This window comes from Scyliorhinus torazame, chromosome 3, assembly GCF_047496885.1.
Source record: "Scyliorhinus torazame isolate Kashiwa2021f chromosome 3, sScyTor2.1, whole genome shotgun sequence".
Classification (NCBI taxonomy): Eukaryota; Metazoa; Chordata; class Chondrichthyes; order Carcharhiniformes; family Scyliorhinidae; genus Scyliorhinus; species Scyliorhinus torazame.
This window is the reverse complement of record NC_092709.1, coordinates 74,704,514-74,729,522: the sequence shown is the minus strand read 5'-3', so window position 1 is coordinate 74,729,522 and position 25,009 is coordinate 74,704,514. Positions and strand designations below refer to the sequence as shown.

At 43.3% G+C, this 25,009-nt stretch overlaps 1 protein-coding gene across 37 annotated transcripts in view; it reads right to left on the bottom strand.

Annotated features, from left to right (window-relative positions):
* Positions 1-25,009, bottom strand: part of LOC140408518 (calcium/calmodulin-dependent protein kinase type II subunit delta) — a 489,119-nt gene that overhangs the window by 50,422 nt on the left and 413,688 nt on the right. For 9 of the 37 annotated variants that reach the window (XM_072495808.1, XM_072495809.1, XM_072495811.1 and 6 more), the window contains exon 14: positions 5,283-5,315. The exons of the other annotated variants lie outside the window; for them this stretch is intronic. In XM_072495808.1, the coding sequence (XP_072351909.1) occupies positions 5,283-5,315 (33 nt within the window). The remainder of the gene's footprint in view (positions 1-5,282; positions 5,316-25,009) is intronic. 37 annotated transcript variants of the gene reach the window in all.

The window sequence follows — 25,009 nt, the reverse complement described above, 5'->3', positions numbered from 1 at the left end:
AGTGAGAATCGCCGGGAGGACCGTTGAGCGGCCCCGACCGGCGCCATGCCAGCACTAATTGTCGCCTTGCGCTCCCCCCCCCCGGATTCTCTGACCCGACACGGGGTCAGAGAATCCCGCCCTAGATTTTTGTTTTAGTACATTGGCAGCGATTGCCTGCATGCAGAGGAATACATCAAATATTACGGAGTCAATTATTTGCTCCAGCGTACTGCGACTTTTAAAATATTAATGGGGCAGTTTGAAATATATTCTTGTTTTGACCTCCAAGTATGTGCCGCATAAATGAAATATTATCTTGTATTTACATTCTTCCACAAATATTCGTAGAAAACCCAACATCTGTTCAAAACTGATCTAAATGAAAATTCAGACAACCACCTGATAGAATTCAAAGGTGATACAGTATCATGACCACTAAAAGTCATTGCTTTTACTATTTCGCTTCTTTGAATTATTCTACTTTGAAGGGCTTCGATCGTGGAGGTAAAGTCCCTCAAGAAGCAATTGAAAATTGTCTTGAGAAAGGTGCAAATTATTTAGGGCAGATTGTTTCTCTCTTTGGGTCTCTATGAATTGAAACAGCTTCAAACAAATTTCAGACTGTGCAATACAATACAAGCAAAGTATGGAATAGAAAGAGGCCATTTGGAAATTAAGTCTACTTTTTCCAAATGTTCATGGACATTATACATGGTTGTGGACCTTTTCCAAATTCAGTTCCTGGAAAGAAGTGTTTTTCCAGAAATAAAATATAATATGGCAAGACACTTAATTATTTCCTCTCTTTGTTAATGCACTGGTAGGAAACACCTGGATCACAGTTTTATTAATATTACAAACTTACTATCCAGCCTAACATGCTGCATTTTGCCATAGTAATAATAATCTTTATTGTCACAAGTAGGCTTACATTAACACTGCAGTTAAGTTACTGTGAAAAGCCCCAAGTTAGTACATTCCAGAACCTTTCAGGTACACAGAGGGAGAATTCAGAATGCCCAAATTACCTAACAGCATGTCTTTTGGGACTTGTGGGAGGAAGCCGGAGTACCCGGAGGAAACCCACGCAGACACAGGGAGAACGTGTAGACTCCAAACAGACAGTGACCCAAGCCGGGAATCAAACCTGGGTCCCTGGCGCTGTGAAGGAACAGTGCTAACCACTGTGCTACCGCCACCCATAGGTATGAGCAAGGATTCAAACTACAGTGCTGTACAGAATATTTGACCATCTAATTCTTCCCTATCATCTTCAATTCTACAAAAGATGTACTGTTTTTTTAAAATTACACTCTTCTTGGAAGAAAAAGCCACTTGGCATCAGGTTCATTCCACTCACACAATGCACTTAATCTATCCTATGGTGGACAGTGAATTATTCTTTGCATTTGGTTTGTCAGTTGCGTACTGGTGTCTTCTAGTTCTGTAGAAGTTATGTTGAATAAGATGCTTGAATCAACACTTTGAATATCTCTGAAATTTTAAATGCAATAAGGACACAGACTAGAATAAAAATTACACAAAAGTATATTCATTGCAAAACAAGACAAGTGGAAGGGAATTTAAGGCTGAAATTTTGGCTGAACTGCAACTCTTAGAATGACACAGCACAGAAATCCATTCAACCAATTGTGCAGAATAATTTACTAATATTGTTCTCGTCATGATATGCAGACATGCACATAATGGGATACAGGCAGGCAGCTAATGAACACAAGAGAACAGGCCATAACCAATCAGCAGGCAGAACACTTGGGGTATGTTTCCCACTATAAAAGGCACGAGGCACTCACACTCCGCGTCTTTCCACTAGGGACATTTACAGAATGAGTCCGGTGTATATATCACGTAATGCATAAAGCACGTGGCTAAGAGCTTGCCTGGTTCAGTCAGACAGAGAGATCACACTTAGGTTAGCAGAGAGTCGAACTCACAGAGAACGGTGCTAACTGTGTGACAGGTTCAATAAATAAAATTGAACTAACTTCAAGGTCTGGAGTCTATTTCAGTCATAGCTGCATCCAGTTGCAGCCCATGTTATCTCAGTGTGCTTAACATGACAGTTCTGTGCATATGCGCACCATTTCAGCCAAGTATCCGCCGAGAAACCTATCCTTACTGAGGCCTGGATTGTTAGGAAAGAATTGGCCAGAGAGTTAATGAATAAAATAGAAGTGGAGAAAAGTAGATACCCAATCAGTTTAAGAAAATTTGGATAAGTAATATATGCTTGGGAAGAAAATGAGTATTAGTGAACAGTTCAAATATTTAACCAATGTCCTTTTGAAAGTTACTCTTGAATCTGCTTACACTGCCCTTTCAGGCAGTGCGTTCCAGATAATCATTACTTGTTGCATAAATATTTTTCCCCTCGGGTCACCTCCAGTCCTTATGCCAATCACTTTTAATCAGTGATCTCTGATTATCTAACCTTCTGTTTCGACTTATTCTCTCTCTCAAAATCATTCATACTTTTTGGGTTTAAGGAAAACAATCCCAGTTTCTTTACTCGCTCCACATAACTGATGTTGTTTATCCCTGTTACTATTCCAGTAAACCTTTTGGGGCTGAGTAGGGTGAAAACTCACATCACATTATTATCTAAGGTGAACTTAAAACTGAAGTGGAAAAAAATAAGTGAATTTCAATAGAACCAGAAGTCATTTAATGGCTATGAAAGCATATGCACTCTTCGAGGGTAATATAAGTCAAGACACTGGGTGAATTTCATCGTTTGGGAGACTAAGAGCGCGATTTAACGGGGGACAAAAGTCCTGTTTTGGACTCGTTTAGCAGGGTGTTTCTAGGTGCCTGCAGCGACTGAGAAAGATCCTGCTATCGAATGGGACTCTTTTTATTTGGCTTTGGTGAGGAATGCCCCACCGAGGTCGAACTTACCTTGCTTCCTGCTGGTCAGTGCAGGAGTGCAGTGCAGCGAGCCTAACTGCTCACTTAAATATGTAAATCTAGATCTCGCCCTCTGATCTAAATCCAGATTGCAATTTCTCGTGAGATCGTGAGGTTTTCTGAGCATTTCAATTCTCGTGGGATTTAACGGCCTTGTTGTGTCACTGAGTCAGGCACGACGAGCTGAAATCTTCAGATGGACCTCCCAGGGTTTTCTTTATTTGTTTAACTACATTTACCATTTATTAATCTACCCTCTTTTGTCCTGTTCAGCTTTATGATTAATAAAAAAATTACATGTCCCCATAATCCACCATCCCATTGTTCCATCATTCATTTTAGAGATGATCCTTTTCTGAGTGAAGTATTTAGGTGCGCACTTGTGATCTCAGGGCATGCAAGGCTATATGTATCGGCCAAGGGCTGGAAACAGGGATTAGAATACTTAGGTGGTTGTTTTTGACCGGCGCAGACACGATGGGCCAAAGGGTGTTTTCTGTGCTGTAGACCTCTGTCTCAAACATACCAGATGGCAGCTCAAGTTTCAGAATGTTCTTACAGCAACAAAGCAACATTGTTACTTTTGGACCAATTCTTATTTGTAATGCAAAAAGCTCAAAATGTGACTGGACAAGAAAACCTGCCTGCAGCATACTTCAGGTTAATACCTATATTACTTCATTCACCTATGAACTCTTTTGCTTTTAGTTTGTATAGTTTAAAAATTAATTCTAATTGGTTAACCTCTCAGGTGAGCAGTTAAAAAGAACCACACTCTCAGTCAAGTAACTAAAGTAAATTGCTACATTAGCTTCAGAAACAAGCAGAAAAAAATGGTTAATAATAATACCAAGAGGCTATGCATGAAAAACAATTACCTTCTGGGGTAGCATAAGGTAAAATATGTCCCTGGGAACAGGAATATAAAGTGCTGCATTTAAATAAAATCCAAAATCTTATTAAGATTCAAATATGTCAGATAATGTGAAGTCATGTTTCTCCATCATTTTGAAGTGCCATCTTTGCATTAAATGTAACTTTGAAGGGATAAATCCCTCTACACTCATTTCCACACCATGTGCTGACTGCAGCCAAGTGGGCAGTCATACGATCTCTTCTGGTTCCTCCACTCTTCTGCTACCAGACAGCGTGGAAACCAAGACTGATTTTCCTTCCAATTTCTTTAAAAAAAAAAGAAATGTGGCTATCTCTCACCTCTGTGAAGAGGATGCAGTAGTCTGAACCCATATCCTTGCAGTCTATTGCACTGTGTGTGACACTCCACACTGTGCCACAACAGGATCCGTTGGATTTAGTCATGCAGTCAGTTCTTGAAGATTGTAGGCATGTTCTGACCTATTTATCAATCCTCACAATAATGTGTTGCTTTACAAAAGTTTAAGCTTCAAACTCCTTAAGAGTGAAAGTGAGATATTAATTTTTTTGAAGTTTGGTTGAGATGTTTCAGTCTAAATTTACACCTCAGAAGTATGAATTGTCATTTTCTATTAACATTTTAAGTAATTGGACTTCTTTTTTAACATGCAATTATATGGAGCTTGTTACTTCTTAAATCTTACTGGGGGAATTATCATCTCCTTATGTCACATGCAGATTTACAATTCCTTTCTTTAGAAATCAAAAATGTGGTGAATTCTATGATATAAATCAAAAATTATGTTGTATTTTCTGGATCCCCCCCAAAAACCTTAAATGATCAAATTATGAGGTTTCAGGTTGATACATTTTATATATTGGTGCTTAATGTCCATGATGGTGTGACACATCGATCAAAATTTAATATAAGCTACTATAACAGCGATCACCACATGATATCCTTGTAATTGAATGCAATGAGCAAATAATAACTTTAACAAAGTATTATTAATCATTTATTAGTACAAGCCAATACAGAATTGACAGCTTTGTCTATAATTATGTTACAACAGAAATAGCCTCAATCAAAATAGAAACCCTCTCTTTGTTTAACTGCAAGGGGTAAAAACACAATCCAAAGAAATGCAGTAAGTATGTCAAAGCATCGAGTATCTCTTGGCATCTCAGTATTTGTCAGAGGAAGGGGTGGGTAAGAACAAAGGTATAAAGAATGCTTTCCAAACCCTTTACAGCAGTAACTTCTTTCAGTTATAAAATAAATTCCTGAGTTTGGGATGATGTTACTGAGTTGTACATTCCTCAGATCAGATGAGCCTTTATTTGCAGTCTTAGCAAGGTAGAACAAGTTCAAATTAGACATATGCCAAGCGTAATTGTGCCTTAAAATGCAACTGAAAATGAAAAAAGTAAAATGCACCATTTTCACAAAGTAATACAAAAAACCCAAGAGAAACACATCCGTCAAAAATCCTCACCATCATCTGAACACTCGAACTGGACTTCCTTTTCTGACCAATCAAAGAGAAAGAAAAAGAAGGTAATTTTGATAGTTTAAAGAAAGGATTTCTTCAGAAGCTGTCTTGTGCTGCAGTAAAAATATCTGGAAACAAAAAAAAAACAATTCCACATATGGAAGGCAAAAAATAAAGTGCGAAGATAGATTTTCCACAAATTAGTAGTGGAGAAGAAAAAAAGCTGAAGTAGGCAGAAACCAGAATGATTAAAATTAAGGCAACATAAAGGTTATAGTAGCTGTTAAATAATGCAAGAGTCTCTATAAAAATATATATTTGAAGATGTCAATGGTATGGGATTACATATGGCACAACGGGATGACAGAGTTGGAAAGTGAAACACTAAACATTAATTTGTTTATTTTGAATGCTGGGATAAAGATTTTTTTATGGACATAACCAAGTATCCCTAAGCATAGAGATATGTACATAATTTTGCAGATTCATATGAAGAAACATGCAACTGATGTTAATTTTCTGAAAAGGATTCTGTACCAAATGACGCACTAACTAAATTAATGTACTGAGTCATAGACAAAGCATGGATTCAGCACCTAATCTTCTTGTACAAGGTTTGGTCATCACTATACCAACATTGTGTCAGGTTGATCTCACTGATGCCCATGTAATTAATGTCACAAGTTTGGATGTTGTTATGACTACCTTAAGTCATGGGGGTCTAATCTACAGACTCAGTCATTTCACTTTTTGGCTTTTCCAACAGAAAATGCACTTTTGTTTGGTGCAATGACCCACACATAGATCTGTCTTCGTTCCTCCAGTAAAAATTGCTGAAAATATTTTGCTCTTTACAGGAAATCTCAGGTGTAAATACCAGTTGGAAAGAGAGTCTCATGTTGGAATTCTAGTTCTGAGTCCACTGATCAAACACTGGACAGTTCAAAGCAACATTTTGATATAAATTACTTTAAACGTTTCTTTACGTAAAACATAGTCAATTGTAATTTTCTATCTTCCTAATTGAAATATCTGAAGGGCAAAATCTGATTTTAATCAAGAATTTAAATTATTGCATTTTTGATATTGTAATTAAATTCATCCACTGATGTGTTTATTTTTTTACACAACTGAGCAAAAATTAGAGGGAACTTTTTAATAGTTTATCTTGAAAGTTTCATGTTATATGTTCTGTTTAAAGGAAAGGAATTGTGAGTGCATGTGTAAGCAAGTCAGAGCAAGGGTAATGAATGAACAGAGATGTACTTTGAAGGCAATGGACTGTATACTGCAATTTCTGATACATGTTTGAATTATTAACTGTCTATTTTTTTCCCAGTTGAAAGGTTGAATTGGGCCCTTTGATGATAGTATTATAAATTGGAGCAGGTTTTTGAACTAGTAGAAATGGAAGTTCTTAATTTTTTATACATTAAAAAGTACATCAGGTTGAGAATGAGAGGGGATGGTTGTATCAAAGCAATGGGGAGCTGAAATTTTGGGTACAAATCAGTTTTGGTCAAAGTTCCTGTCTGGGGTTGGGGAACAATAGAGGAACTTTCTATCCTAACATCAAACCACTGAGACTGGTTGAAATACACACTCCACCAGAAACTCTACCAATAAATACTCTGCAACAAATGTCTGTCCATTTAAACATAATCTATTTGAACAGAGCAGCCAGACCATTGCAAAAAGGCTCAAAATGGGGTGAGGCGCTTCATTCTGGTAGTAACTCTTCAGCAAGTATGAGTCGGTCAGAAGTGATCTTTCCTGCAATGGAAAGCAGGGAGATAGATACCTTTGTAATTTCAGACTTTCGGAACATCTACAAGCTCATTCTCATTCCACCTATTTGTCTCTGGCAAGAGGGAATGATATTAAATTATATCTCTGTGTATAGAGAACCTCAGTGATGCCCCTTACAGATTAATGTACTGTGAACTGCATGATGTTTGTAACTTGAGCAACAGCCTAGCAGGAGCCAGACACATACACTGATAGCTCCAGTCACCGTAACAGCCACAGGCAATGTTTTCCTTGCCCTGCTTTGAGATGGCATTTGTAGCTGCAACAGTTGGTAGATTTCAAAACGAAACAAAGATATCTCATGCAATGGTCCTCACTGAAGTTGAGGTATGAGAATTGCTCCCTCAAGACCCTCTTGTTGAGAGCCCTTCCCTAACTGGCTAAGCATACTTTTTTAAAGAGTCATGGGACTGAAATGGTTCTCCCTTTATGCCAGCTTGCGTCTGGCAAGGAGCCTCTACTGACTATTCTGGAGCAATTTTCTGGCAGCCTGATGTCACTTTAAATTACCACTGGCATGGTGCCATCTCCCATGACGAGAACAACACTATGGGTGTATTTCTTGATTAATAAGGGGGAAAATGTGCCAACGTAACTGTGTACAGAAGTGGCTACTGGGGACACATTTCAGTCTCCTGGAACTTGTTTGAATCCCTTTTGGCATTAGAGAGCATTTTCCCTTAACTGGTTTATGCCATTTAGCAGTTTAGATCAGAAATTGGCTAGCTGGAAGACAAAGGGTGGTGGTTGATGGGAAATGATCAGACTGGAGTCCAGTTACTAGTGGTGTACCACAAGGATCTGTTTTGGGGCCACTGCTGTTTGTCATTTTTATAAATGACCTGGAGGAGGGCGTAGAAGGATGGGTGAGTAAATTTGCAGATGACACTAAAGTCGGTGGAGTTGTGGACAGTGCGGAAGGATGTTACAAGTTACAGAGGGACATGGATAAGCTGCAGCGCTGGGCTGAGAGGTGGCAAATGGAGTTTAATGCAGAAAAGTGTGAGGTGATTCATTTTGGAAGGAATAACAGGAAGACAGAGTACTGGGCTAATGGTAAGATTCTTGGCAGTGTGGATGAGCAGAGAGATCTCGGTGTCCATGTACAAAAATCCCTGAAAGTTGCCACCCAGATTGAGAGGGTTGTTAAGAAGGCGTACGGTGTGTTAGCTTTTATTGGTAGAGGGATTGAGTTTCGGACCCATGAGGTCATGTTGCAGCTGTACAAAACTCTGGTGCGGCCGCATTTGGAGTATTGCGTGCAATTCTGGTCGCCGCATTATAGGAAGGATGTGGACGCATTGGAAAGGGTGCAGAGGAGATTTACCAGAATGTTGCCTGGTATGGAGGGAAGATCTTATGAGGAAAGGCTGAGGGACTTGAGGCTGTTTTCGTTGGAGAGAAGAAAGTTAACAGGTGACTTAATTGAGGCATACAAGATGATCAGAGGATTGGATAGGGTGGATAGTGAGAGCCTTTATCCTCGGATGGTGATGTCTAGCACGAGGGGACATAGCTTTAAATTGAGGGGAGATAGATGTAGGACAGATGTCAGAGGTAGGTTCTTTACTCAGAGAGTAGTCAGGGTGTGGAATGCCCTGCCTGCAACAGTAGTGGACTCGCCAACACTAAGGGTATTCAAATGGTCATTGGATAGACATATGGACGATAAGGGAATAGTGTAAATGGGCTTTAGAGTGGTTTCACAGGTCGGCGCAACATCGAGGGCCTGTACTGCGCTGTAATGTTCTATGTTCCCCATGACATTCAAGAACACTAGCATTGTCAAGTACCTCACAATCATTACAACTGACCAGAAAGGTAATTGGATCATACACATAAATACTGTAACTAACAGAGTTCTCATCTACAAGGTAAATGTCAGGAATCTACTTCCCTGGATGAATGCAGCTCCAACAACTCAAAACCAACAAGGAAAAAGCCCACTTTATTGGCACACGATATACCACATTAACCATTCGCCACCTCTTATCATTGGCACAACATCTACAAAATGCCCTACAGCAATTCACCAAGGGTGTTTCATCAGCATCTTCACTACCTAGATAAACAAAGAAAGCAGCTGCATGGGACCAACAGCTCCAACTTCCTCTCCAAGCAAAACACCACCCTGACTTGGATCTATATTGATGTTCCTTCATCATCACTAGGTTAGAACCCTAGAACTCCTTACCTATCAATATTTAAGCAATGCTTTCCTCTATGGACTGAAGTGACTCAAGAAAACTGCACACCACTACCTTCTCAGGTCAATTAGGGCAATATATTCTGGTCCTTCCAGGGATGGTCATATCCAATGAATGAAATTTAAAAAAAAAAGAAATAAATCATACCACCAAGAAGCCATCCCTACTGGCCACTGTGTCAAAGTTAATTTAAACATAAATGCGAACAACGTCCGATTCTAACAGTTGCCACATTTGCTCAAATCACGGTTGAATGGCTGGAGAGGTGGATTTACAATGAAACAGACTGTACCTAGGCACAGGGCCACGACCAATCGGGGGTCATGTGGCAGATTCATAAAGCATCAGCTTGACCTGAACAGAGTTGTCACTTAACATGGCATCCAATCGGAGGCTGATTATTCTGCATTTCGCGCTGATAGGCTAATTTCAGGAGCATATGCAGAGTGAAATCAGACTTTGAGACTCAGAGTGGGAAAAGTAACGGTTGTTGGCAGCAGGCACGGGTGAGACCACGAGGCGAGGGAGAGTGTGGTGGTTGGCCATGACAAGGGAAGTTGCTGAGAGTTGCACGAGCAGAATGGAACACCCCCCTCCCCAACCGGGCAAGCAACAGGTGTGCGCCGATACCCCGAGACGAAGGACAGGTATGGCGGCCATGGCGATGACATAGCGTGGGTAAGGCAGGCTGCCTTGAAGACCCCAGATGAGCGAGGCGAGCGAGAATGGGAGTGTGTGAATTTGAGAGTGTGAAGGGCGGGGGAAGGCTGTGAGGGGATAGGGGTGGGAAAGAGTGTGGCAGTGTGGGAGAGTTTATGAGAAGGCTGGGTTGCAGACTTGCAGGGAGGGTCAGGGGGGCGGGTTGCATAGGAGAGTTTCTGATGTGGTTGTGGGGTTCACAGGGTGGGAGAGTTTGTGAGGGGAAAATGGGCAAGAGAGCAGAGTGAGTGTTGTTTAAAATCCATGACAAAATCTCAGCTGCATAGTTAAAAGAAGAATTCAATTTTTGCAGAGCTTGAACCTGATAGAAACATGGGATTAACTGTGCAAGAGCCTGTTCTTTCAGACACTTTATTAGCTGTCTAAAATCAAGGTCAGTTTCTTTACCAATATGAAGTGCACCATCAGTCTGGCAGTCAAAAACGCAGCAAATTGAAGGCAAAATATAGTATGAAGCTAAGCAGTGGACAAAATTCTCCATTTGGGGGGTTGCCACTGGGACTGAATTGCGTGCGATTCACATTCTCCTTGGGGGCGCTATTTGGGAAGCGAGTAAGGACATGCTAATGGAACAGCACCAAAATGGCTCAGAGATGACCTGCCCCCTGAGGTCGGGAGTCCAAGGTGGACCCACAGCTCCATGCCAGTGAAGAGCGGAGGGACACTCTCTTCCATAGCATGGGCCACAGACTCAAGCCTGCCTTCGAGAACACTGCTTGGGAGGTGGTGGCAGAGGCAGTCAGTGCTGCCAGTCTCACCAGAAGTAGGGAGGGAACTGTGGCTTCACAGCACCAGGGTCCCAGGTTCGATTCCCCGCTGGGTCACTGTCTGTGCGGAGTCTGCATGTTCTCCCCGTGGTTGCAGGTTTCCTCCGGGTGCTCCGGTTTCCTCCCACAGTTCAAAGATGTGCAGGTTAGGTGGATTGGCCATGCTAAATTGCCCTTCGTAACCAAAACGGTTAGGAGGGGTCATTGGGTTATGGGGATAGGGTGGAAGTGAAGGCTTACGTGAGTCGGTGCAGACTCGATGGGCCGAATGGCTTCCTTCTGCATCGTATGTTCTATGTTCTACTTTCTAGACAGCTGGTGATCTGGAGGGATGGGGGTCACTGGTTAGTCCTTTGCCCTGAGGAGGGGCAGAGAACCACTGAGCTTTCCAAAAGCCAGGCGCAGGTGTCCTCTGGTTAGGGTGAGCACGGCTGATCCCGTTTCCTCTGCAATGGGGCAGCGCTTCTAAGGACTGCCAACACCTGGTGGGCTCCTGATTAAACATGGCCCTTTATGATACAGCTGGGGTATGAGGTGGCCAGAGAGGGAGCCTGGGTCGCCTCCCAGATAACCACAGGCGTTTTGAGCATTTAACGGACACAGATAGCACCCAGCAACGTGAGCAGCCAGGAGACTGTAAGCGGTTTCAAAGGGGTGCATTTAAAAGACAGACTGCAGAGCTTTCGGTACTTGGGGATCCAAGTAGCTAGGAGTTGGGGGGCCCTGCATAAACTTAATTTGATGCGGCTGGTGGAGCAGATGGAGGAGGACTTCAAACGATGGGACATGTTGCCACTCTCGCTAGCGGACAGAGTACAGTCGATTAAAATGATGGTCCTCCCGAGGTTTCTTTTTGTGTTCCAGTGCCTTCCAATTATGATCACCAACGCCTTTTTTAAGAGGGTAGGCAGGAGCATTATGGGTTTTGTGTGGGCAAACAAGACCCCGAGGGTAAGGAGAGGGTTTCTCGAGCGTAGTAGAGATAGAGGAGGGCTGGCGTTGTCGAATCTGGGTGGCTATTATTGGGCAGCCAACGTGGCGATGATCCGTAAGTGGGTGATGGAGGGAGAGGGGGTGGCATGTAAGAGGTTGGAGATGGCGTCCTGCAAAGGAATGAGCCTGGGGGTGCTGGTGACGGCACCGCTGCCGCTCTCGCCGACAAGGTACACCACGAGTCCGGTGGTGGCGGCAACGCTAATGATCTGGGGGCAGTGGAGACGACACAAGGGTGCGATGGGAGCCTCGGTGTGGTCCCCGATCAGAGATAACCATCAGTTTGTCCCAGGAAGGATGGACGGGTGGTTTCAGAGCTGGCATCGGGCAGGGAATAGAAGAATGGGGACCTGTTCATCGATGGGACGTTTGCGAGCTTAGGGGCGCTGGAGGAGAAGTTTGGACTACCCCCGGGAAACGCTTTCAGGTACATGCAAGTGAGGGCGTTTGTGAGGCGGCAGGTGAGGGAATTTCCGTTGCTCCCGGCACAGGGGATTCAGGACAGGGTGATTTCGGGTGTATGGGTCGGAGAGGGCAAGGTGTCGGCGATATATCAGGAGATGAAAGAAGAGGAGGCGGCTCTGGTAGAGGAGCTGAAGGCCAAATGGGAGGAGGAGTTGGGGGAGGAGATTGAAGAGGGTCTGCGGGCTGATGTCCTAAGTAGGGTTAATTCCTCTTCCTCATGTGCCAGGCTCAGCCTGATACAGTTTAAGGTTATTCACAGAGCACATATGACAGGGGCGAGGCTGAGTAGGTTCTTTGGGGTGGAGGACAGATGAGGGAGGTGCTCAGGAAGCCCGGCTAATCACGCCCATATGTTCTGGTCGTGCCCGGCACTGGAAGGGTTCTGGAGGGGTGCTGCGAGGGCTATGTCTGAGGTGGTGAAAGTCCAGGTCAAGCCAAGTTGGGGGCTAGCACTATTTGGAGTGGCGGAGTGCAGGAGGCGAAAGAGGCCGGTATCCTGGCCTTTGCATCCCCGGTAGCCCGGCGGAGGATCTTGCTAATGTGGAAAGATGCGAAGCGTCCCAGTGTGGAAGTCTGGATAAACGACATGGCAGGGTTCATCAAACTGGAGAGGATAAAGTTTGCCTTGAGAGGGTCTGCGCAGGGGTTCTTCAGGCGGTGGCAACCGTTCCTAGACTATCTCGCGGAGAGTTAGATGGAGGTCGGTCAGCAGCAGCGGCAACCCAGGGGGGGGGAGGGGGCGTGGATGTTTCTTTCCGGGGGGGGGGGTAGAAGGTGGGCGGGGAAGGTTTTTTTTCCTAGGGGCACTTGAGAAAGGAAATACATAAACATAATGGAAAGTCGTTATGTTTGGGAGGAACCCATTGTACAAAGTTCTGTATTATGTTGAATTGATATGTTTATGTCTTGCTATGCGACTTTTTTTTCTTTTTTTTGTTACGTGGGAGGGTTTTGAATGGTTGAAAAGTTTTGTTGAAAAATTCTGAATAAACACATTTTTTTAAAAAAAGACAGACTGCAGCAATGGTGGGCTGAGCCAGGCCACTTCGATCCTATGGAGGCAGCCCAATTCCACAGACTAGGCACCAAGTCAGTACCTGCTACTGCCCTGGCCCAGGCAGCAAACCCGACAGTTTCCAACAGCCTTTCAGTGTTGTTTTTAGCCTACCACACACCCTCTGCAGCCACGGCGCCCAGTCCACGTATGTAAATACTTAACAGTAATTCACACCCCAGAGACATTGGCCTGAAAGGAGAGGAGCATCACCAGGGGAGGCCTCATCACTCACAACAGAAGAAATGACCAAAGTGATGGCTTTGGAGCTTGAAAAACAGTGCACAAAACACATAGAAGCAATGAAGAAGGAGATGGGCGCAGTATTGAAAGTGCTGGTGGAGGAGGCGATTGCCCCGGTGAGGGCGGCGGTATCAAGCGCAGCGGCAGAGGTGCGGGAGCAAGGTGAGACACTGAAGGAAGTGGAAGAGGCATTATACAGCACAGTGATCAACTCACCTCGATGGGGAAGGAGTTGCAGAAGGTGATAGAGACTAACAAGGGTCTGCGAGCCAAAATGGAAGACCTGGAAAACAGATCCAGGCGACAGAATCTGAGGATTTTGGTCTGCCCGAAGGGGTGGAAAGCCCGAGGCCGACGGAGTATTTTGCCACGTTGTTGGCAAAGCTATTGGGGGAGGGGGACGATCCCTCCCGATATGAACTGGATCAGGCTCATCGGTTGTGGAGGCCTATACCAAAGGCGAGTGAGCCGCCAAGAGTAGTAACTCTGTGTTTCCGTAGGTATAGCATGAAGGAGAAAGTCCTGCGCTGGGCAAAGCAGAAGCGGGTGGTGCAGTGGGCTGGAGCTGGTATACACATATACCAGGACTTTACGGTGGAGCTGGCGAGGAGGCAGGCTGCCTTCAGCTGGGTGAAGATGGCACTGTACATCAGCAAGGTGCAGTGCGGCATAGTATATCCAGCTAAGTTGAGGGTGACCTATGAATCCAAGGACTTTTATTTTGGGACGGCAGAAGCAGCGGAGGAGTTTGCGAAGGCAGAAGGACTGTGGCAGAATTGAGAAATGGTCGTGTACCGATGTAGCCTCAAGTAACTTTATTTTTTCACTGCGTGTTGGTGTATGTACTAAATGAGTCGACGCTGTATATTTGGACAAGGGAAGAGATGGGACTTTCATTTGCAATGATGGTTCTTTGGGGCTTGGGTGTGTATGTTGGGGTTGTGTGCTAAAGGGGATTTCTTGGTTTTTCTGGGACCGGGCAAGGGGGTGGGAGAATCGCATGCGGGGGTCGGGGCGGCGTGACGATTCGCATCGCCCCGGTGATTCTCCCACCCGGCGTTGGGGGGGGGGGGGGGGGGGGGGAAAGGGAGAGAATATCATCCTATATGTCAATGGTGACCATAGGCGATTCCAGATTCCTTTTTCTTTTTTCCTTTTTTTTCCCACCTTGGGTTTGTTTTATTTGATGCTTATATTGTCAGGTGGGTCGTATTTTGGGGTGGTGGGAGAATGGGATCGTTGTAGTTAATTAGGGGATTGACATTGTATTCGTTACCGTTTACTGTTCGTTGGTGGGGTCTGAAGAAAATGGAGAATAAAAATATTTATTTAAAAAAATGTTTGCAAATTATTTCCTGACCCTAATAAAGCATTCGTCATAGGGTTCTCTAATTGGAGAAATGATGGAAGCAATATTGCTGATCCTGAAACTTCCAAAGCTCATAATAAAGCTATGTGTGTGTTCATTCAAGGATGTAAATTATCTGGAAGAACCGATTCTGCGTTATCAGCTCAGTTTGAAACGAGTGTTCTTACTGGAGGAAAATACTGAGAAGTCTTGTTGCCACAGTCAAACTGCTGTCGTCCTTGGGACTACCACTAAAAGGACATGATGAGTAATCCGTGTCAAGGCGGAGCCCTGCAGAGGCTGGCGTGGAAGGAAGGAGTGCCCCCACTGCACAGACCCACCCGCAGATCGATGGGCCCCGATCGCGGGCCAGGCCACCGTGGGGCCCCCCCCGGGGCCGGATCCCCCCCGCGCGCGCGCCCGCCCCCCCCCCCACCCTGAGGACACCACTAGACGGCCTACCAGCCAGGTCCCACCATGTGGGACCATGACAATTTCACGCCGGCGGGACTGCCGAGGAACTGACGGCTGCTCGGCCCAGCGGAGAATTGCTGGGGGGGGGCCGCTGCCCGAAAACCGGCGCCAGAGAATACGGCAGCCGGCGTCGGGGCGGGATTCACGCCGCCCCCCGGGGATTCTCCGACCCGGCGGGCGGTCGGAGAATCCCGCCCAATGAAATCAATTTTAAAGTGAAAGAGAAGATCATCATTGAGACTGTCAATATTATTTGTGACAGAATAGTGGTGCAGTTGCAGAGTATAAGTGAATCACTGAAGAAACCTGTTGATTTATTTTGCGTGTTTTTGATAAGAGTTTTGGATGAAAATGCTAAAAGCCACTACTGTAAAAGATTATGTGAATTCTACCAGGAGGACATAGACACAAATCTTTTTGAAGATGAAGTGAAACAATTCATTAATTTCATCGATAATGGTGAGCTCTGTGCTTTGAGATCCCAGCTGATTCGTACAGACCTGCAAGAGATGGTTAGCCGGCAACCTTTTCAAATGCTTTGGAAGGTATTCTGAAAATACTTTTAACGATACTCATCACAAATGTTTCCAGTGAACTTTTTTTATGTATTGAAGAGAGTTAAAAATTATTTGCGAAGTATGATGAGTCAAGAACATTTGACAAGTGCAGCAATATTGGCACTTGAAAGTCCATCTTTACAAAGATTTTATCTACAATGATGTAATTGATGCTTTTGTAAAGAAAAAGTGTAAAAACTATCTAAATTGTCATGCCAACAACGGATGAAACAAGAAAATCTTTAAAATCTTTTCTCCTTCAATATTCTCTTGTTAAATGCTGTTTTTAAAATGGACCGTTGTTCGTCTGATATAATGACTGCAACTGGTCAGATGTTGATAGTTCAAACCACCATCACTTTCAAGACTGGCCTTCAGAAAGTCTTTAGGACAAAGAACAGAATCCTGCCAGGAAAAGGTCACCCGATATTAGACTTAGACTCACAGGGCTCCTCTCACTTGAATTGACGGCAATCACCTTTGATTTTGTGGCGAAAGTAAGTTTTGAAACTGAATGAGACTGTGAAACATACTGAATGACAGCATATGTATCTTGTTGATTGGAGTATTTGCTCTGCACTAGACTGCCGCACTCTTTCCTGCACTGGCCTGTGCTGCAGTGATGTCATTGGATCATTTTTCTATCTTGTTGCTCGTCAGCACCTTTCATGTTTGCTCACCTCAAAACCCACGTCACAATACTGACCATCTTTACCGTCAGTCTGACAACAAGGTGCAAGCTTGGATTTCAGCAATTATTCATACAGGTGTGTCTTTACAAGTGGAGAAGTAGTGATCAAATTGTGTACATTAGTTGTTTCCGCCTTTGCGTTCTGTGGGGTGAGGGTGTGTGGGGAGGGGCGTGAGGTTGGGGGACTCCAGAGATGAAGTTGAGCACAGGGTCCCACTAACTGTATATCGCCTCTGACTGCAAGTCAACTTTATGAACTAGAAGTGGAAGTTCTGGCCATGTTAACACCCGAGTTGTTAGTTGGGAATGACAGACTGACCTTGTTCAGAAACTAACCTTTTATGACCATTGAACTAGATATACAACTTTCTCCAAAGTTGCAAATACGGATTCACATGTGTTTGTTTCATGCTAATACTGACAGAGAGATTGTTTGAAAGTGATGTTTGCTCTCCTTTCATATTACTTTGGTAGAGAATAGTTAACTACACATTTGGGAGGCAGATATTACCCAAGTCATCATAATCATAAAACAGACTATGCAGAACATTACTTTATATCTTACTGCCAAATGGATTAAGTCAATTTTTCTAAAGAAATTTTGGCAAGGAATCCAGCACTTTTTCCTGTCCAAAGCAGGTGCAAAATGTTGTATGTCTTTCAAAAAAAATGATTGCAGTAGCACATAATACATCACATCTTAAGAGAAGCTTCACATGCCAAAAAAATGAACTACTGCTGCACCTTGATATCCTTTATAAATTCAGAGGCTGATCAAAACGCCAGCGGCACAGTTGCATGCAGACAGAACGGTCTGATAAAGAACTATGTCCATTTTATTCAGAAAGATTTATAATAGACCTAATCCAAGCAACAGCATCCCAGTATAACCTATTCAAAATTTCTCTACCACACCTGTCTCCAGTTGCACCCCGATAGCCCCCCAATGCTTAAAGGATGGGATAATTAAAGAAGAAATCAATTTGAGAGTGGTCTCATGACCAAGAATTTGTGACTTTTAGGACAATATATTTCCTGCATGTTAAATGTAAGCATACAATAAATACTATACAACTTTTAACAATACGTGTATGAAAACTACCATCTTCCACACAGTCAATATCAATGGTGAAAAGATTAAAATTATACAAGCTAAAAAACACACAAGCTTCTGGCTGCTAGATCCTCAAAGACATAAAACTGGTGATAAGAAAAGTTGTTCCAGCTCAAACTGTCTACAGATAACAGTCAAGGACCAAATTATAGAGAACATTTATTTACACAATTCGCATACAAAGATTCAATTGAACACTGTGCAGCTGTCGCTCATGTCTGTCAATTTCAAGGAACAGTGAGGAACGGAGTTGATACATCATTGGTCAAAATATATTATCAGACCTATGTCTGGAAGTTATTAGATAAACAGAGAAAAATAAGTGCTTTGTGATATTATAATTAAGTAAATGTACCCAAATTGCAATTGGATGACTATACTCGTATGTTGTACATCATGTAATAATAAGTATTAGTTGTGAATGGACAGAGATAATTTTGAAACACAAGTACACTTTTGATTCCCGTACCAGCCTCCCCGAACAGGCGCTGGAATGTGGCGACTAGGGGCTTTTCACAGTACTTCATTTTAAGCCTACTTGTGACAATAAGCGATTTTCATTTCATTTTCATTTCATTGGCATAAGCTAATTTCTTGTAACCAAACCCAAAAGTATAACGGCGTGCAATCTTTGTATTAGGGCTCTCTGGTGTGTCACTAGCTGAAGTGCGAAGCCCTTCTATAGCGTGTAATAAAATTCTCGTTTTAAAACTCCAAGAATCTCAGTCTGGTCACTCCTGAGTGAGAAGTATACTATAGCTGAATAACTGTATTCTCTCCCAGAACAAAAGGACTATCATACAATTAAGTATACATTGTGTATGTCTGATTCACTTTATTTGCTATCAAAACTAAGATGGCACTTCTTTAGAGAAATGGCAACTATTTTCCTAAAGATAACCATTTAAAATTGTTGTTGGATTTGCAGTACAAAATATCATCTGGATTTAACATCAAAGTTTGGCCCTGTACCCATCCAACTTCCTATGTGTCATTATTTAGTTAGCCTCAATTTTGCTGAAAATGTGCCCTTAACATATTGCCTTTTACTAGTGCTCCTGCGTGCATACATGTAAAGCGTTAGACTGAGATGCTAACTATGGCTGTAATGCGAACCTTGACATGTATAATAGTTTCTGGAATGTTGTGCGTCATATCCTTAAATTAGATGGGAACTGACACACTACTGTTCCATTGTCAGAGAACCACCATGTCAATGTCTCAAAGAAGATGGCACAACTCGAAATAGAACCATAGAATGGTTACAGCATGGAGGAGACCATCTGGCCCATCAAGCCAGTACCAGCTCTATGCAGGAATCTCTTAGCTAGTCACAGTGCACTTTTTTCCCCTTTCGGTGCTTATCTAATTCCATTAAGAAAGCCATTATTGAATATGCTTCCAACACCCTTTCAGGCAATGCAATCCAGATTGTAACCACTCACTGCATTAAAAAAGATTTTCCTCATGTCACCTTTGGTTCTTCTGCTCATTAATCTATATGCTCAAGTTTTCAATCCTGTTGTCAACAAGAACAATTCATCTCTATCTATCTCGGTTTGACCCTCATGATTCTGAACACTTCTATCAAATCTCACATCAACCTTTGTTTCTCTGAGGAGAACAAACCCAGCTTCTCCAATCTAACCTTGTAACTGAAGGCCTTTATGCCTGGAACCATCCTTGTAAAATCTTCTCTGCATCCTCTCTAAAGACTTTACATCCTTCCTAAAATATGGTGTCCAGGATTGCAGACAATACTCCAGTTAAGAACAAACAGTGCTTCAAGAAGTTTCATTATAACTTCCTTGCTTTCGTCTCTTTGGGCTAGATTTTTGTTTTGGGGTCAGAATCCCAACATGGAGATCAAATGCAATTCATGATCCCACAATGTCAGAATTAGTCATCGCACACAATTTGCAAAGGAATGGTAATTTAATTGAGAATGGTGGGTGGGCTCTGGAAGCTGGTCGACCAATAGGAGACATCCAGTGCTGAAGGAGCTCTACTGCAGGCAAGGAGAAGAGTGCAGATTGAAAAGAATTTGCAGTCTCAGCACTTTTTACAACTTTTAAGAATGGTCACAGTTGCTGGACCACCATTATGGAGAATAGCTGGCTATGTTGTCTATGCTCACTATCCCTCTCATAGTTTTATGTATTTTATAAAAATGTATATGTAAGAGAGAGAGTGAGAGAGAGAATATGAAATGTTACAGAATCAGCAAATAAGATTTAATATGTCATAACTTTTAATTTCATCCAGTCCAACTTCCATCCTCTTTGCAATACAAGACAACTCGAGCAAAGTTGCAAATCGCATCCTGTGTGAGGGCATCTATGTTTTTCATAGAATTTACAGTGCAGAAGGAGGCCATTCGGCCCATCGAGTCTGCACCGGCTCTTGGAAAGAGCACCCTACCCAAGGTCAACACCTCCACCCTATCCCCATAACCCAGTAACCCCACCCAATACTAAGGGCAATTTTGGATACTAAGAGCAATTTACCATGGCCAATCCACCTAACCTGCACATCTTTGGACTATGGGAGGAAACCGGAGCACCCGGAGGAAACCCACGCACACATGGGGAGGATGTGCAGATTCTGCACAGACAGAGACCCAAGCCGGAATCGAACCTGGGACCCTGGAGCTTTGAAGCAATTGTGCTATCCACAATGCTACCGTGCTGCCCTAATAATAATCTTTTTTTATTGTCACAAGTATGAAGTTACTGTGAAAAGCCCCTAATCGCCACATTCCGGTGCCTGTTCGGGTAAGCCGGTACGGGAATTGAACCCGCGCTGCTGGCCTTCTTCTGCATTACAAACCAGCTATCTAGCTCACTGAGCTAAACCAGCCCAAAGATGTTGTATAACCCTTGCTCATTCTCCGGGTTCAATTGACCATGCCATCTTCCTCTATCGTCCTTCCAAAACTACAATATAGCCAGTGCATTTTCAACAATGGAATCTGTTACCTCTCACACTTAGTCACCTGCAGAGTTTCACAAAGCTCTCTCCTTAGCTCTTCTTGGGCGAAATTCTCCCCCAACGGCGGGATGCCCGCCGACTGGCGCCAAAGCCGGCGCCAATCAGACGGGCATCGCGCCGGCCCAAAGGTGCGGAAGTCTCCGCATCTTTGGCGGCCTAGCCCCAACATTGAGGGGCTAGGCCGACGCCGGAGGGATTTCCGCCCCGCCAGCTGGCGGAAATGGCGTTTGTTGCCCCGCCAGCTGGCGCGGAAATGCGGCGCATGCGCGGGAGCGTCGGCGGCCGCTGTCAGTTTCCCAGCGCATGCGCGGGAGCATCAGCGGCCGCTGTCAGTTTCCCGCGCATGCGCAGTGGGGAGAGTCTCTTCCACCTCCGCCATGGTGGAGGCCGTAGCGGAGGCGGAAGGGAAAGAGTGCCCCCACGGCACAGGTCCGCCCGCGGATCGGTGGGCCCCGATCGCGGGCCAGGCCACCGTGGGGGCACCCCCCGGGGTCAGATCGCCCCGCGCCCCCCCCCCCCCAGGACCCCGGAGCCCGCCCACGCCGCCTGGTCCCGCCGGTAAATACCAGGTTTGATTTACGTCGGCGGGACAGGCAATTCCTGGGCGGGACTTCGGCCCATCCGGGCCGGAGAATCCAGCGGGGGGTCCCGCCAACCGGATTCCCGCCCCCGCCCAATCTCCGGGAGCGGAGACTTCGGCGGGGGCGGGATTCACGGCGGCCAGCGGCCATTCTCCGACCCGGCGGGGGGTCGGAGAATGACGCCCCTTATTCCTTATCTACATGCTGCTCCATTGTGACATTATCCACAAGTACTGAATTTACTCTTTCTGTTGCTCTAGAACTTCCCTCAACTCCTTGCCTTCCTTTGTGCTGCATGACTACTTATTTAGTTTTAAATGCCGGATGAATCACTCCTTCCTATAGCTCAATATTGGGAAGACGGAAGCCATCATTAGCACCTACTCCAAACGCACCAATCATTTTCCTCATGCAACCATGTGCAATCTTGGTGTCTCTTGCGAACTCCAAACTGAGTTTTAAATTCCATAGCACAAGTCTCCCGACTTCAATGTCTGCAGCATTGCCTCTCTATCTCATCCACCATAAATATCATTTTAATCCAATACTATCCTCTTCTGGCATCCGGTAAAACGTATCTAGAAATCTGTTATTTCTGACAAATGCCACATTCTTGCTGACTACATTGGTTTAGATTGCACTAATACATTAAAATCTTGATCCTCATCCCTAAATATCTCACAGCCTTGCCTTTCTCCATGTCCATTCTTCTGACTCTTAAGCTTTTTTATGAATACCCTCCTCCACAGCACCGGTGGTCGTCAGAACTGTCTCCCTAAGCCTCACTTTCCCTTGAAAAATATTCCAAATCATACCTGTTTGATTAAGCTGTAGATTACTTTTTCCTAATATCGGTCTTCCAAACCCACAACCACTGCCATCTAAAAGGACAAGAGCAGCAGATACCTGAGAACCCCACCACCTGGAGATTCCCCTCCAAGTCACTCACCATCCTGACTTGGAAATATATCGCCGTTCCTTCACTGTTGATGGGACAACATCCTGGAACTCCCAACCGAACAGAAAAATGAGTGTAAGGGATGGGCAATAAATGCTGGCCTTAACTGCGACGCGCACGTCCCTTAAATTAATTTAAAACAAAATCATGGCTTGACATCTATTTTTGTATACATATTTTCAAGGATGGTGGGATTTTTTAACATTAAAATCCAGCATTTAAAAATATTGTTTCAATGTAAGGAAAAAGCAGAGGCATTAGATTGAGTGGAAAGTTCTATCAGAGAGATGGCATAGTTGCAACTGAATGAATGGCCTCCTATGCTATAAAGATCAATGGTTCTGAGTTGTTAAAGCAATATCAGTGATTAATGCGTGTTACTCATCTATTAAGAAATATGCTATTCATGTATCGATTTGGTTACATTTCTGCACATACTTAAACACTGCATAAAACTAATGCACCAGATTCAAGGGGGCTGTCTGCGATATAGATCCGGAGCTATTAATACATACATAAATTGAGCAAGTTAGAACTTAGTTCTGCCATAACAGTTCATAATAAAAATGATGTAATGGTGATAACACAATGCAATTTATTATTATTTTGATGGCTTTAAATTCAAAACCTTTTTTGAATTTTTAGATTTTGACACTATCATCCCATTGTGTATAAGTAACATACAATCATAAAAAACTTTTTCCGAGTTAGATGTTTAAAAGCAAAGCAACTTAAATCTCTACTATAGATAATAGGAATCAAAGGTTGGATTAAGCAACTTATCTGTAAAAATCACAAACCAGCAAAAACAAAAAACACAATTATGTCTGAAACTTGAGCAGTACAGCAGAATTATTCCATAAATAGAGAAGGGAAACAAGTGAAAATTACAACATAAATCATGCTAAAATAAACAATTATTGGCTAATGCAGGGAGAAGCTTGACCAGTTGAAGCAGATGAAATGAAAGAGGAATTCTGGTGAGTACAGTTTTCCAGTGAGTAAATGATTACTTACAGACATAATTAATAATTTCTCATACTGCATAAAAAAACTGCATGAATGTGTTTGGATTTGTTATAGAAGTGAGCACAGACTTTGTGAAAATGCAAGTAGTATTACTTCAAAAATATTTAAATATATCGTATAGTTAGACAAAATTCATGGATGCATTTAGCAAATGTAACAAAGGTCAACTATCCAACTTCATTAAAAGTAGTTCTCTCACTTCAAACAAACCTGTATTTTCTATATCAAGGATAAGGCAACAAAGACACAAAATTCAATTTATTTTGATTAAGAAGGATCAATAGCACCACAGAATTGAAAATGAGTCACCTTTTGAAGGTTGCGATGCTATCATTCTTCTCATTAACCAATAGATCTACAATATATTTACAACAATAATGCTACCATATCTGTCGGGCTCATTGAATAAAAGGCACCTTAGATTTTTTTTGTATAATCCTGAAACCTTTAAGAAACATTGGCTCAACAGAAAATAAAGCTTTACTTATGACTCAAATTCATGGAGCCTTTGTCTATCTTCCTCACAGTTTCTTTCAGGGCAGAATCCCCATACCTCTTTGGCTTCCTTGTATTCCCAGACTCATGAATTTATCAAATAGCAGCTTAATAAAGATGAACTGAACTATTTTAGTGCTCAGGGTGAAGAAAACAGGAGAGGAGGAACCTACAAATCTTAATCAGAACTACCTTTATACTAACAGTTTAATCTGTACTTCATGTCTCAAACAAATTGTACGGCTCCAAACTGGTGTTGCAAATTATTCTGACTGGTGAGGTCATAACCATTAAATGCTTATAAGGTTCCCATTAGACATGTCAGCTGGTCTATATGATGGCAGCAAAGTTTTAACAAGTGGCAATACAAACTTAAATGGTGCCCTCAAGGTAAACGTTGATGCTATTCCAATACGTCTACTTGCCTAATTCCCCAGTTGAAGACAAGTGGTTTCAATCTCATAGCTAGGCATTTTAAAAATATTTTAATAAATGATGCAATCCTGGATATTACTCCTAAAAATTTGACAGGTTAATCAAGGAATCTGACTTGCAATGAAAAGCTGAAAGTATCTGCAAACTGTGTTCTGTACTGCGGTTAGTTGTCATGTTGGTCCCTTTTGTCCACAGTTATCAAAAGTACTTTGCAAACATGCCACCTATGCAATAACGTGGTCAGCACCTTGCCAGTATTTTCTCCTGCCACCAATTGGTCAGTTACTCTTTGATAACCTACCCTTGAATCCCAGTGAAATTTTCTGTATCCAGGCAGACCTCCTTTCGGGTGGGAAGTCAGTCAGTAAAGGCATCAGCAGCAGCTAATTCTGCACTGGGTAGGGCCGAGGGTTAGATTGTAGAAAGTGGTTAATAAAATGGGCTGGCAATCCTGGGGATTTTGAAGGCCTGGTAATGGGGGAATTGCAGACTAAGGTGGGCTGGTTTTAGGATTGGGTGGTAAAATTGGAGGCAACGGGAGAAGACCTTTGGGGGTTATCCTATCATGGGAACTCCTCAGGTAGGCACCTGGAAGTCGGTGAAAATACATAACTCCTGAATCCACCTAGCCCATGTCTTGATGAAGCTGCGTCAGCTATAATTAGAAATGGCTGGACTGGAGGCAGACTTAGATCTGGAAAACGAGTTTTCAGGCTTTTTAAAATGCCATCTCCTCCACCCAACGCAAATCCACTAATATTTGGGTTCCTATTTCACCATGGTCACCGTTCTCTCCCTA